The following is a 14,498-nucleotide window of genomic DNA, read 5'->3' on the forward strand; positions in this document are numbered from 1 at the left end:
TATCTCACACCAGAAGCGACTGGCAGTTTCTCAAGTCAAAACACGACAAAAAAAAAACTCCTAGAATGCGTAGATTTGCTGTGTTCCTATTCCTCTGGTCTAAACTCTATCTCTGATTGCTCGATGTTTCAAGCACCTGTGGTGCTTGGCATTCACTGTCCTGACTTGCCTTCCCACCCCTTCAGCCACTGCATCACGTCTCAGCTGGACGAGCTCCTGTGCCCCCCAACCACCCCCGAGGGGCGGAATGACGAGAAAGCCCTCCTCGAGCAGCTGGTCTCCTTCCTGAGCGGCAAAGACGAGAACGAACTGGCAGAACTGGACCGTGCTCTTGGCATCGACAAACTGGTCCAGGTACACAGCTTGGCTCTCAGTTGAATTCATTAGTATCCTGCCTTTCTCCCGGTGTGTAACCCAAGGAGGCTCGCAATGTAGGTCAAAACAAAATTCCACTCCACTCCATTTAAAGTGAAAGTTGAAAGTGGAATGACCCAGGACAGCTATGTCTCTGTGTGATATGTGATGTGCTTGATAATGTTTAATTTTTTATCAGGGGAGGGTCAATTTTGATGTTTTATACTGTTTTTCATTGATGGCATTTGTCAGAGTAGTGTTAGCAGCCCGCAGAATGTCTCAGCCCCTTTTACTCTCAATGTAATAAAAACTCAAAAATACACCTGAGTCTATTGCTTTAAAAGTAGAAACAAAAATATAGTTCTATTCACTGTAGATCAAAAACACAAAGCAAAAACAGAAGAATTGTTCTCACCAATATGCAACAAACAATATCTCCGGTGAGTCTTCTTTACACGGCGATATGCAAACACATAGAAAAATAATACAGTGGAAATAAAGGTGCTAATCAAGGTGGTCAGTTGAAACATTCACACCTAGCTCCAGCAGACAAGAGTCCTTTGTCTCACCCTGGTCATTCCACAGATATATAAACCCTTTTTCCTAATTCCAACAGACCTCACTACCTCTGAGGATGCTTGCCATAGATGCAGGCGAAACGTCAGGAGAGAATGCCTCTAGACCATGGCCATATAGCCCGAAAAAACCTACAACAACCCAATACAGTGGAATGTCCATATCTTACCATAAACAAGCAGTTTCCTTGGCATTCCAAATGGCTTCAGCTTCAGGATACTGCGTAACCACTCCCAGCAACAGCCAAAGATTTCTTCAGCTCAAACGAGCCATCAAGCTAAGCCAAATGCAAAGCTCAAAACTTGCAAACCTAGTGCCTTGTTATATGCTGAAGCAGATAACACACCCAATTAACTTGTGGCAGCTGTAACAGAAAAGGTTCTGATCCTCCCTGTTACTTAGAAAAAGCCTATTGTAAACCTCAAGTAGCAACAGGATTGAATTGTTGCCAACACTGTGAACTGCCCTGAATCCCCTTAGGAGTTGAGAAGGGTGGTGTACAAATACCGCAAATCTATATAAATAAAAATGTAATGTTCATTTGTGGGATTAACATAACTCAAAAACCACTGGACGAATTGACACCAAATTTGGACACAAGACACCTAACAACCCAATGTATGTCCTTCACTCAAAAAATTGATTTTGTCATTTGGGCGTTGTAGTTGCTGGGATTTATAGTTCACCTTCAATCAAAGAGCATTCTGAACCCCACCAATGATGGAACTGAACCAAACTTGGCACACAGTTCTCCCATGACCAACAAAAAATACTGGAAGGGTTTGGTGGGCAGTGTTCTTTGATTTTGGAGTTGTAGTTCACTTATATCTAGAGATCACTGTGGACTCAAACAATGATGGATCTGAACCAAACTTGGCACAATTACTCAATATGCCCAAATGTGAACACTGGTGGAGTTTGGGGAAAATAGAATCTTCACATTTGGGAGTTGTGGTTGCTGGGATTTATAGTTCACCTACAATCACAGAGCATTCTGAACCCCATCAACGGTGGAATTGAGCCAAACCTCACACACAGAACCCCCATGTTGGCCACAACAACGCGGTTATGCTAACATAACTGAAAAACCACTGGACAAATTGACACGGAATTTGGAGACAATACACCTAACAGTGCAACGAGTGTCCATCACCCCTAAACACACACACACAAACCCCAACGGAATAGACTTAAAAAAAACCCCAAATACATCATATATACACATACACTCATACACATGCACACATTCACACACACACACATGCACAAATACACACATACATATACAGACACAAATATACATATACACGTATAGATATACACATGCACACATACATATACACAATATGCATTTACACATATAAACACACAAATACACAGATATACATACACACACACATATATATACACCCATACATATATATATATACACACACAATCAAACACACATATATACACAATTATATACACACACATAAACACATATATACACACACAAAACACATGTACACAGACAGGGCCACAGCAATGTGTGGCAGGCCATGGCTAATAAATAAATAATTACATAAAATAATAAATAACAGTCTGCCAGCTGTTAGGAATTGTGGGAGCCAAAGTTTGCCCATGCCTGCTCTATATCTAAGTCTTGAGGCTTCTCCACTGACACCTATTTCCTCTCCTGCACAGGGAGGTGGCCTGGAGGCGCTGACGGAGAGGTTTCAGCCACAGCAAGCAGCGCCAGCCCCGCCACCCATGGCCATGGAGCAGAAGCCCGGCCTGTACCCACAGCCTTACCCCTCAGCCTCCCCCACCGCCAACCTCGCCGGCCCCTTCCAGGGCATGGTCAGGCAGAAGCAGTCCTTTGGGCCCATGCCGGTCCAGGTCCCGCCACCTCGGGGGGCCTTCCCGACCAACATGGGGATGCAGCCGCGGCAGGCGCTCAGCCGACCCCCCACGGCACCCAACCAGTTGCGGCTGCAGCTGCAACAGAGGCTCCAAGGACAACAGCAGGTGAGTCCGAACATCGTGTGGCAACCCATGTCATGAATAACATTTCAATAACTTTAAAGCATAGGTTCTTTTTATTGCAATTTCCAGTGTGAGAGGGTATATCAGAACTTTTATATTTTTACACAAAGAATAACATTAAACATATGGACATACAGGTTCTATGCACATATGGACATACAGGTTCTATGCAACTATATTGGATTCACAAACACCCATCACATTAGCTAACAAACAAACAAAAGCGGCAATTGCATTTTTACTCAGCATTCACACACATGTATATGCATCCATCCTCATGCATCCAGCTATTACCATATCCTTTTCTACCTCCTTGGAGAAGCACCTGTCAGGCTTCCCTGTTGAAGAATGTTGATTCTTCTTGATTAGTATTAGTCTTGTGTTGACTTCCTTCTTAACACAAGGAATGTTGTAACCATTGTCACAGTTCTTATCACAGTTTACTTTTCAGTTCTCATTGGCAACTTTTAATTACAGTCCAGCATGCATACAAATATTACCATATGCTATTCTCCCTCCTTGGAAAAGCACCTGTTGAGCCAGACCCTGTTTCCTTGCAACCTGTCAATGCACAGTTCCAAAACTTCCATAACTCCAAAACTTCAAAATGCCAAGGATCAGACCCGTGTTTTCCATGCAGCAGAACCTGACTCCCTGCACAAAATCCAAGACTCCAAAACACACTTCTTCCTCCTCCCTTGAGAAATTGACCAGACTGCTCCCGTGCAAATCTGCCACTTTCCATACGTACACCATCTTCTGCTCATGGAGCAGAGCATAGTGGGTTAACAACTCTTCTGTCAGTCACACTTGAGAATTATTAGATTGAGTCTTTTATAGGAATATTTCTTCTGATGTAGTAAATAATTGTCCTGTTTGAAATGATCTTGACTCTTCATCTCCTGACCAGATGTTGATTCTTCTTGATTGGTATTAGCCTTGTGTTGACTTCCTTCTTAACACAAGGAATGTTGTAACCATTGTCACAGTTCTTATCACAGTTTATTTTTCAGTTCTCATTAGCAACCTTTAATTATAGTCCAGCAAGCAGGTAGATAATGGTTTAGTCACTGGAGGCCTTAATATTTTACTGGTGTTTCCAAAATTATTAACTCCACTCATTCACTCTTCCATTCAATTCCATTCGTACCCACACATATATCTAATCAACATTTATCAAATCTGCATATCACATTTTCGTGATACCCACAACCCATGGCTCCAATGTGAGCTTTCTCTCCTGGGCTGACACTATACCACACCTTTGCTTCCACTTCCCCCTTCATTCCCCTCTAGCTTTTCATTTGGCTATAGAAGCAACTGAATCTCACTTTTTCTTTTTCTTTTTTTGTGGGGAGCTCTAACATATCTTTGCTTTTTTCCAGCTGATACACCAAAACCGGCAAGCAATCCTGAACCAATTTGCTGGGAACCCTCCGGGCAGCATGGGCATGAGGCCCGGGATGCAGCAACAGATCACAGGGCAGGTAAACATTGGACCCCTCTTTGGCCACTGTGCTTCCAGTGGACTCTAGGGCAGATACAGGCAAACTTGGGCCCTCCAGGTGTTTTGGACTTCAACTCCCACAATTCCTAACAGCCTACTGGCTGTTAGGAATTGTGGGAGTTGAAGTCCAAAACACCTGGAGGGCCCAAGTTTGCCCATACCTGGTCTAGGGCCGCTTTTGCTTCCGTTGGGCTTTTCTACCACTTGGGACCAAAGGCATGGTCTGCACAATCTTAGGAAGGGTAATCTTATAGACATAAGGGGGAAATGGCTGTAACAACAGTTGGTCTTCAAGATAAACCCTGGAGGTGGCCAGAGAAGCAAGCGGTGTTCCTCCATATTTTTATGTCCCTGTTCCCCACCTTCACCCCCTGAAAATAGCCCTGGCAGCAACTGCACCAAAAGATATGAAGTAGAAATATTTGCTCATGGATGACACCTTCTGGGTTGCTGTGTGGTTGCCCAGAACCCATTCCTTTTAGAGGCTGCTGCAATGCAAAAAATTACATTGGTTGCTCGCAATGCCTCTTTCTTGGCCAGGTCTGTGAGGCTTCTACAAAGTGGTGGCTGTTAAATAAAGGGCCATATTTATTGCCATGCTAGCTAAGGGTGATTTCCATATCCTGCAACATCCCCTCTCTCGTAGCAGCCAAGCAGCTGTTTTCTAGAGTTTACTGGGCATCAACAGTGTACCTCTGTCTCACACAATGCACATATACATGTCAAACATTCAATGCCTAGACACACAACATATATAGACAGAGACACAGAGGCTATTTAACATTCCAGCTTCATGACGGTATGCTCAAATTCCGGCTACCAATGGAACTGTCATTTCACTGTCCACCTGTGATACCGATGGAGTACTTCCTCATTCTTTTACAAGCTACTGGAGATTTTTATGGCGTTGTAAATTAGTTGAATTACCCTCCCTGCATAAAGCAGTACCTAAATTTCCTACTTGACAGATGCAACTGTCTTTAGGGCTGCAAAGGACGACACCAAGCTAGACAAATGGTCGGGAGCTTACTCTGATGGGCTGCCTTCGAACTCATGACCTTTCGGTCAGTAGAGACTGAAAGGAGCAGCAACTGGAACAGCACAGTTTGAGGCAAGAATCAGGACAAAGTTATTTATTATTATTATTATTTATTTAGAGTTTTTATCACCCTATCTTCTCGACCTCCGAGGAAGGACTCAGGCCGGCTAACAACAGAGAATCAATATACAAATAAACTAAAGCATAATAACATCATAGTACATTAATACATTAAAACACATTAAAATACAGATCAAGAATTACATAAAGCCAGTTCGTCAAAGTAAATCACAAATTCACCACCATCCGCCTTGTGGTCAACAGTTATTGATTCGATCATCAACCTGAGAATGCTAAGTTCCAGAGCCAAGATTTTACCATCTTTCTGAAAGTCAGGAGGGAGGGGGCAGATCTGATCTATATCGGGAGAGAGTTCCACAGCCGAGGGGCCACCACCAAGAAGGCCCTGTCTCTCGTCCCCACCAGACGCGATTGCGAAGATGGTGGGACCGAGAGCAGGGCCCCTCCAGAAGATCTTAACAACCTTGATGGTTCGTAGGGGAGAATCCGTTCGGACATGCCTGCTCTATATCTCCTGTCCTAACATCTCTGCCCTCTCTCCTCAGCCGCCACTCAACGCACAGATGCTGGCCCAGCGCCAGCGTGAACTCTACAGCCAGCAGCACCGACAAAGGCAGCTCATGCAGCAGCGCGCCATGCTCATGCGGCAGCAGCAGAGCTTTGGGAGCAGTCTGCCCCCTTCAGCTGGGGTCCCGGTGCCCTTGGGGGCCGGGCGCCTCCCCCAGGCCCCCCCTCAGCAGTTCCCTTTTCCTCCCAACTACGGTACGAATCCGGGGAACCCTCCGGCCTCCACCAGCCCCTTCTCACAGCTTGCGGCATCCAACCCGGAGGCAGCCCTGGCCAATCGGAACAACATGGTGAACAGGGGGATGATGGGAAGCGTCGGGGGACAGTTCGGCGCCAACATGAGCCCTCAGATGCAGCAGAACATCTTCCAGTATTCGGGGTCAGGTGCGTCTTTGGGATGGGATGGAGGAAAATGGCCGTGACCAAAACTAAGTGGGGTGGGTTGGTTGCTTAGCAAACTATAAATCACAGCCCTTATTGTGCTCAGACTAGGGGTGGAAAGAGTGTTTGAAGCCTCAGAAGAGAAGGAGGCTGTTTCAGTGCAAGGAAACCTTAACAAGGAGAACACTGGGAGCATTGTTCTTATTTGTGGTCTTCATGCTTTACGCATAGACCCACCAACGGGATGTTCCAGAGCTTAAATTGTCCCGTGTTTGAATCCCCGCAGATTTCACAGGTTCCCCAGTCTCCTTAGCTATCCCTCCTTGAGTCTGTTGTTTTCCTTCTCTAAGTTCATATGAAGGGTTGTTGTTTCCTCTCGTCCTGCAGGGATGGGTCAGCAGGCAGAGGCGGCCTTTGCCCCTTCGCTCAGCCCCGGCAGCCCCTTGATGTCGCCCCAGATCCCTCCCTCGCAGAGCCCCATGCTCCAGTCGGCCCCACCCACGCCGGGGTACCAGTCGCCCGACATGAAGACCTGGCAGCAAGGAGCCATGGGGAATAACAGGTATGATATGAATGGGTTCCTGAGTTAATACATACAACACAATAGCCCACTTGTACACAGAAAGAAAAATAAACAGTTCAGCAAATAATGTGACTGGTAAAACTTATTATACAGTTCCAAATCATAGCATTCAAAAAAAATATATGCGTTTGGTACAGTCTCTCAAAAAAGTATCAACGCTGTATGTTCTTGAGTCGCGTTGAACTTAAATCCGTAGTCCACAACCTGTTTCGGCCTCACTCCAGACCTTCCTCTGATGGACTAAAATTTTATATATATCTCTCTCTCTCAAATAAATTCATAGACACTCCAGGCCTTCCTCTGGTGGACTAAAATTATATATAAATTCATAGACAATCATGTACATAAACACATATAAAGATACATAAAAGAATACTAACAGAGTTATGACCTTGATATTTATCATATACCTCAGTGTTTGTTATAAATACACCCATTCAGCATCATATATTTCAACATGTTTAAAGATACTCACAAGATTATAAACTTGGTACTTGTTCCCCTTAGAAATATAGGTTTTTATGTTTAGTGGGATGTAAATCAAAGGAACAAAATGTGGCTGTAGACATTTAAAAGTTACATATACAGAAAATAAATATTTTATCTAATTATAAACATATTTCACAAAATAGGTGTATTCACAACAGTCTGCTCTGTGTTTGATTCTAATTGCAGTCGTGCTGGCCACATGACTTTGGAGGTGTCTACAGACAATGCCAGCTCTTCGATTTAGAAATGGAGATGAGCACCATCTTCTAAAGTTGGACACGACTAGACTTAATGTCAGGGGAAACCTTTACCTTTACCTATTGATTCAGTGGGGTTCATCTAGTTCAACCAGAGTTCCATGAAAGGTCACTAGGAAAAGTTCTCTGAGAAATCATGATTGCAAGAGGGGGAGGGGGACTTACATTTTCTAATAGTATTTTTTTTTTATTTCTGACAATTCTATCTTTCCCGTCTCACCCCAAAGCGGCTTACAAGTTATATGTACATACAATATATTATATTATCAACATAGCACACATCCGGAGTTTCGGGGTGCGGTGTCATCTGTACGCAGATGATGTCCAACTCTGTCACTCCTTTCCACCTGCTACTAAGGAGTTCAGGTCCTGAACCGGTGCTTGGCCGCTGTCACGGACTGGATGAGGGACAACAGATTGAAACTAAATCCAGACAAGACAGAGGTCCTCCTGGTCAGTCGTAAGACAGAACAGAGGATGGGGTTACAGCCTGTGCTGGACGGGGTCACACTCTCCCTAAAAGCACAGGTACGCAGTCTGGGAGTTCTCTTGGATTCATCGCTGAGCCTGGAGCCCCAGGTTTCAGCAGTGGTCAGGGGAGCTTTCGCACAACTAAAACTTGTGCGCCAGCTGCGTCCGTACCTTGGGAAGGCTGACTTGGCCACGGTAGTACACGCTTTGGTTACATCCCGTTTGGATTACTGCAACGCTCTCTACGTGGGGCTGCCTCTGAAGACTGTCCGGAAGCTGCAGTTAGTCCAACGCGCGGCATCCAGATTACTAACGGGTGCTGGGTACAAGGAGCACACAACTCCTTTGTTGCACCAGCTCCACTGGGTGCCGATTAGCTTCCGAGCACAATTCAAAGTGCTGGTTTTGACCTACAAAGCCCTAAACGACGCTGGCCCAGTTTACCTGTCCGAACGGATTCTCCCCTACAAACCATCAAGGTCCTTAAGATCGTCCAAACGTGATTGTGACAGTCCCACCACTGTCACAATCACGTTTGGTGGGGACGAGAGACAGGGCCTTCTCGATGGTGGCCCCTCGGCTTTGGAATGCCCTCCCTGTGGAGATTAGAACCGCATCCTCCCTCCTGACATTCAGAAAACTAACAAAGACCTGGCTTTGGGATCTGGCCTTTGATAACTGAGTCAATGTGGGTTTATATGGAAGGAGCACGACTAACTGTAAACTACGACTAATGTTCTGACGACCTGGCTTATATGTATCTGTGATGTTGATGATGTATATTGTATACTGTTCATTGAAATATGTTTTTAATGTTTTTTGATAATGCACTGTGTGTTGTAAAATTGTATTTGACACATGTTGTGAACCGAATCTGAGTCCCTCTCGAGGTGAGATCAGTATAAAAAACCCCTAAATAAATAAATAAATAAATAAATTAGTATTATAATTACTTTATTATACTATACCACTATACCACTATACCACTAAACTGTAATATTATTAGTAATATTACATGTAATATGAAATATAAAATTATTATATTGTATTATTATTATTATTATTATTATTATATTGCATTACATTATAATATCAATATTATATGTGTATACAATACATTATATTATTAACACAGCACAATATTAGTATTATATATGACTATATCGTTACTGAGGGGAGGGACTCCCAACTGATGACCCAGGAGACATGGTGGAACTATGTCTTCCTGGTTCCCCTTTGTATATTCAGTGTTTCCTGAAATCTGTTTTTGGTTGCTAACTGTTGATCCTGAAAGAGGAAATTTTAAAAACCTTTTTAAGTTTCCTGAATGGAGTCGGGGAGTTTATTGCACTTTGCAGTGTGGACTCTTCAAAGCCTAGAATCCCATCCCAATTGAGATCTTAAAGCAGCTTTAAACAGAATTCCTACAGAAACACATAATATTCAGCCATTGAGCAACACAAGGTTTTGACATAGACGCAAAGGAGCCAATAAGGAGCAAGAAATGGCACTTCTCCTTTGCATCTTGTTATCAGCAGAACATGTCAAGATGTTTTGGAAACTGGCTCAGAACGTTTTGTGCATGTTTAGATTTACTTGAAATTGCTCTTTAAGCAAAGTGCTCTCTTCAACTAGTCCTTTCATCAGTTGCATTTGCTTTCAGATTGATTAATTGGTTGCCTTTCTTCCTTTCTCCCAATATCCAAGTTATATTCCAAATACATCCAGAGCTAAGCTTACTGGGTTTGCTCATCCTATTTTCGCATTTCATATGCAGGGCTCATGTTGCGCTTGTTTCTGTTTGACTGACCAAAATCCTGTTGTTAAAAAATCTCAGCAATTGCATAGTTAGCACATGTTTGCATGCTACATACCCCATGTTTGGCAAGTCAAAATACACTCCAAAAGGCTTCTAGCCAAGACTGTTTTGCTTTTTTCCTTCTTCTCCTTCTCCTCCTCATCCTATTCTTCCTCCCTCTCCTTTTCCTCCTTTGTCTATTCCTTCTTTTGCTGCTTGTTTTTCCTCCTTTCTTTCTTTCTTCCCCTCCTCTTCCTTTTCCTTGCTCTCTTTCTCCTCCTTCCTCTATTCCTCCTGCTGCTGCTTCTCTTTCTTCCTTCCTCTCCTCCTCTTCCTTTTTCTTCCACTCCTCCTTCTTCTTTTCCTCTTTCTCCTCCATTTATTCTGCCTCCCTCTTCCTCCCTCTCCTTTTCCTCCTTCCTCTATTCCTTTTTTGTTGCTTGTTTTTCTTCCTTTCTTCCCTCCCCTCCTTCTCCTCTTCCTTTTCCTTGCTCTCCTTCTCCTCCTTCCTCTATTCCTCCTCCTGTTGCTTCTTTTTCTCCCTCTCCTCTTTTTCTTCCTCTGCTGCTCCTTCTTCCTTCTTTTCCTTTCTTCTCCTCCTATTATTCCTCCCTCTTCCTTTGTCTTCCTCTCCTTCTTCTCTTTTTTCCTGCTTCCTCTATTCCTCCTCCTGCTGCTTCTTTTTCTTCCTTCCGCTCCTCTTCTTTCTTCTTTATTTTCCTCCTTCTCCCCTCATTCTTCCCCCTCTTCCTTTTTCTTGCTCTCCTTCGCCTCCTTTCTCATTTCCGCTTCCTTCTGCTGCACCTTTTTCTTCCTTCCTCTCCTCTTTTTTCTTTCTCTCCTCCTCTTTCTTCCTTCTTTTCCTCCTTCTCCATTTCTTCATCTCCCTTTTTCTTTCTCTCCTCTCCTTTTTTCTTGCTCTCCTTCTCTTACTTCCTCTATGCCTCCTCCTGCTTCTTTTTCTTCCTCTCCCTCTCCTCTTCCTTCCTTCTTTCCCCCCTTCTCCTCCTTCCTCTATTTCTCCTCCTCCTGCTTCTCTTCCTTCCTCTCCTTCTTCTCTTCCTTTTCTTCCTGTCCTCCTCCTCTTCCTTTTTTCCCTCCTCCTCCTTCCTCTATTTCTTCTTCTCTTCCTTTTTCTTCCTTTCCTCCTTCACTTTCTTCCTTCTTTTTCTCCCTCTTCTCCTTCCTCTATTCCTTCTCATCCTGTTTCTTTTTCTTCCTTTCTCTCCTTCCCTTTTTCCCACCTTTCCTCCTCCTCTTTCTTTCTACTTTTCCTCCTTCTCCTCCTTCTTTTCTTCCTCCCTCTTTCTCTTCTTCTCCTCTTTCCTTTATTCCCTTCCTCCTCTTATTTTTGAAATTGACCAGTAGCTGCTGCATTTCTCATCCTTGGCTTAGACTTGAGTCAATAAGTATTCCCAGGTGTTCTGTGGTAAAAATTAGGTGCCTCGGCTTATCCTAGAGTATGTACGGTACTTTGCCATCTTGGGTTCTCTTAGACATGGAAGGATTTAATGTGATGGCAGCAAACGTAAATCTAAGAGCAACAGGAAAGTCCTTTCTGTCTCCTATATCTCATATAGGGGTTTGTTTTTTTGGTTTTTTTTGGAATGTGAATTGTTTTGGGAATGACTCTCCTCTCTTTGGCCGCAGCGTCTTTGGCCAAGCTGGGCAGAGCCAGCCCTCACCCGCCCAGCAGGGAATGTACAACAACATGAGCATCACCGTCTCCATGGCTGGAGGGAATGCCAATGTCCAGAACATGAACCCAATGGCTGGGCAGATGCCCATGAGCTCCCTGCAGATGCCCAGCATGAACCAGCTGTGCTCTGAGCAGGTGAGTGGGGCCAGGGTGGGCCTTTCCAGGCACATGGCTCAATCAGTTAAACAAAAGCAAGAAGTCTGCAAAAGGTAGAACCATCCATTGGTTGTGTTGCGTCATTCACTCATTCTAGATGAGAGTGTTTCTCTGATGCCTTCTGAGAATGGGGGTTTGGAGAGAATGCTTTCCGAATTCACTCCTTGCGTCTGCTTTCTCCCAGGTGAACGACCCATCTCTCAGACCCACAGGCCTCTACTGCAACCAGCTCTCCTCTGACCTTTTGAAGACAGAAGCTGATGGCGCACAGGTCAGTAATGCTCTCCTCTGCGCATAAGGGCCTCAGGGAAGCCTCTCCTGGCTGCTCACATCCCCTCAGGGCAACCTCTGGCTCTTGAGATTCAAAACATCATCCTGTTGAAGGAGATTGGAGTTGAAATGGGACTCGAGGCAGTCATACATCAGGCGTTTCCATTCTTCGTCCAGGGATTTTGCCTGGCAGAGTCAGGTTGGGCTAGATGGGTCTCGAGATCTCTTCCAACCCTATATATTTTATTATCTTCCTCTCAAGCTCTTTCGGCCTTCTAGCCGTCATTGAGAAGATACTGGGATGTCTGTAAATCCAGCCCAGAGTTGTTCTCCGCCGGGCAAATGAGAGTGCAAATATTGGGGCTGATCACAGGCAAAGATCTTGGCCAATCTGTGTTCTTGGGTCCAGTTTTTTTAATTTTTAGAAGAATACTTCTATATTGCCTTTTAAGCAGGCCTCCAAAATCAGCTTCTATAAACCTTTGTAATGAATCGATATAAATACAAATGTAATGCTCGTTTGTGGGATTAACAGAACTCAAAAACCACTGGGGGAATTGACACGAAATTTGGACACAAGACACCTAACAGTCCAATTTATGTCCTCCACTCAAAAAATTGATTTTGTCATTTGGAAATTGTTGTTGCTGGGATTTATAGTTTAGCTACAATCAAAGAGCATTCTGAACTCCACCAATGATGGAATTGGGCCAAACTTAGCACACAGGGCTCCCATCTCTCATAAACACACACACACACACACACACAAAACCCCAGCTAAAAGACTTAAAACCCCAAAAAATACACCATATATACATATACACATACACTCATATACATATGCACATGCACACATTCATACACACAATATACACATATACACACATATATGTACATACACACACATATACATATACACATATGCACATATACATGCACACATACATATATACATATACACATGCACACATATATATACAATATGCATGTACACATATAAATATACAAATACACACACACACATATATATATATACACACACACACACAAACAAACATATATACACAAATATATAAACACACATGCACACATATACACACACACAAAACATATATACACAGACTCTGAACATGAGGAAGAACTTCCTGACTGTGAGAGCCGTTCAGCAGTGGAACTCTCTGCCCCGGAGTGTGGTGGAGGCTCCTTCATTGGAAGCTTTTAAACAGAGGCTGGATGGCCATCTGTCAGGGGTGATTTGAATGCAATATTCCTGCTTCTTGGCAGAATGGGGTTGGACTGGATGGCCCATGAGGTCTCTTCCAACTCTAGGATTCTATGATTCTATGACTGGGCCACAGCAACACGTGGCAGGGGACGGCTAGTTAATAATAAGTAATTAGCTAAATAAGGTAAAGGTTTTCCTTTGACATTAAGTCTTGTTGTGTCTGATTCTGGGGGCTGGTGCTCATCTCAATTCCTAAGCCGAAGAGCCAGTGTTGTCCATAGACGCCTCCAAGGTCATATGGCCAGCATGATTGCATGGAGTGCTGTTACCTTCCCGCCAGAGCAGTACCTATTGATCTACTCACATTTTGCATGTTTTCAAACTGCTAGGTTGGCAGAAGCTGGGGCTAAGAGCAGGAGCTCACCCTGCTTCCCGGATTTGAACTGCAGACCTTTTGATCAGCAGGTTCAGCAGCTTAGCCGTTTAACCCAGAGGCTCCATTCACTAAATAATAATCACATAAAGAATAGTGGGGGTGGATGGAAAGGTGAGCTAGTTAATGGGCTCTTTTCCTTCTTCCAAATGCATCCATCCTAGAGGGCAGACAAAGACAGCTTCAGACTTAAACAAGCAGCTGAATTGAAGCAGATCTAGACAAGGGAATGGGGTGGTTCCTCACATAACTGAGGAATATCATATAGGCAATGGGATGACAGTGCCCAGCCTGCTGCCTCCATACCTGTGCCATCACTTGACTTCAGCTACAGGCTATCAAGAGAAAACAAGCATTCCCAATGCTTTTTTTTTTTTTAAAAGTGTTTTCTTAATTAACTTAGGTAAAGGTAAAGGTAGTCCCCTGACATTAAGTCCAGTCATGTCTGACTCTGGGGTGTGGTGCTCATCTCCATTTCTAAGCCGAAGAGCCAGCGTTGTCCATAGACACCTCCAAAGTCATGTGGCCGGCATGACCGCATGGAGCGCTGTTACCTTCCCGCCGGAGCGGTACCTATTGATCTA

The 14,498-nt window shown here is 44.0% G+C and overlaps 1 protein-coding gene across 8 annotated transcripts in view; it reads left to right on the forward strand.

The window, feature by feature from the left end:
- The window catches only part of LOC132761633 (nuclear receptor coactivator 1), a 450,982-nt gene that overhangs the window by 430,691 nt on the left and 5,793 nt on the right, over positions 1 to 14,498 (forward strand). For all 8 annotated transcript variants that reach the window (XM_067462609.1, XM_067462628.1, XM_067462629.1 and 5 more), the window contains 7 exons: positions 186 to 354; positions 2,617 to 2,940; positions 4,344 to 4,445; positions 6,131 to 6,536; positions 6,921 to 7,095; positions 11,782 to 11,965; positions 12,171 to 12,257. In XM_067462609.1, coding sequence (XP_067318710.1) covers positions 186 to 354; positions 2,617 to 2,940; positions 4,344 to 4,445; positions 6,131 to 6,536; positions 6,921 to 7,095; positions 11,782 to 11,965; positions 12,171 to 12,257 — 1,447 coding nt within the window. The remainder of the gene's footprint in view (positions 1 to 185; positions 355 to 2,616; positions 2,941 to 4,343; positions 4,446 to 6,130; positions 6,537 to 6,920; positions 7,096 to 11,781; positions 11,966 to 12,170; positions 12,258 to 14,498) is intronic.

Source organism: Anolis sagrei, chromosome 1, assembly GCF_037176765.1.
Source record: "Anolis sagrei isolate rAnoSag1 chromosome 1, rAnoSag1.mat, whole genome shotgun sequence".
In the NCBI taxonomy this organism is placed as follows: Eukaryota; Metazoa; Chordata; class Lepidosauria; order Squamata; family Dactyloidae; genus Anolis; species Anolis sagrei.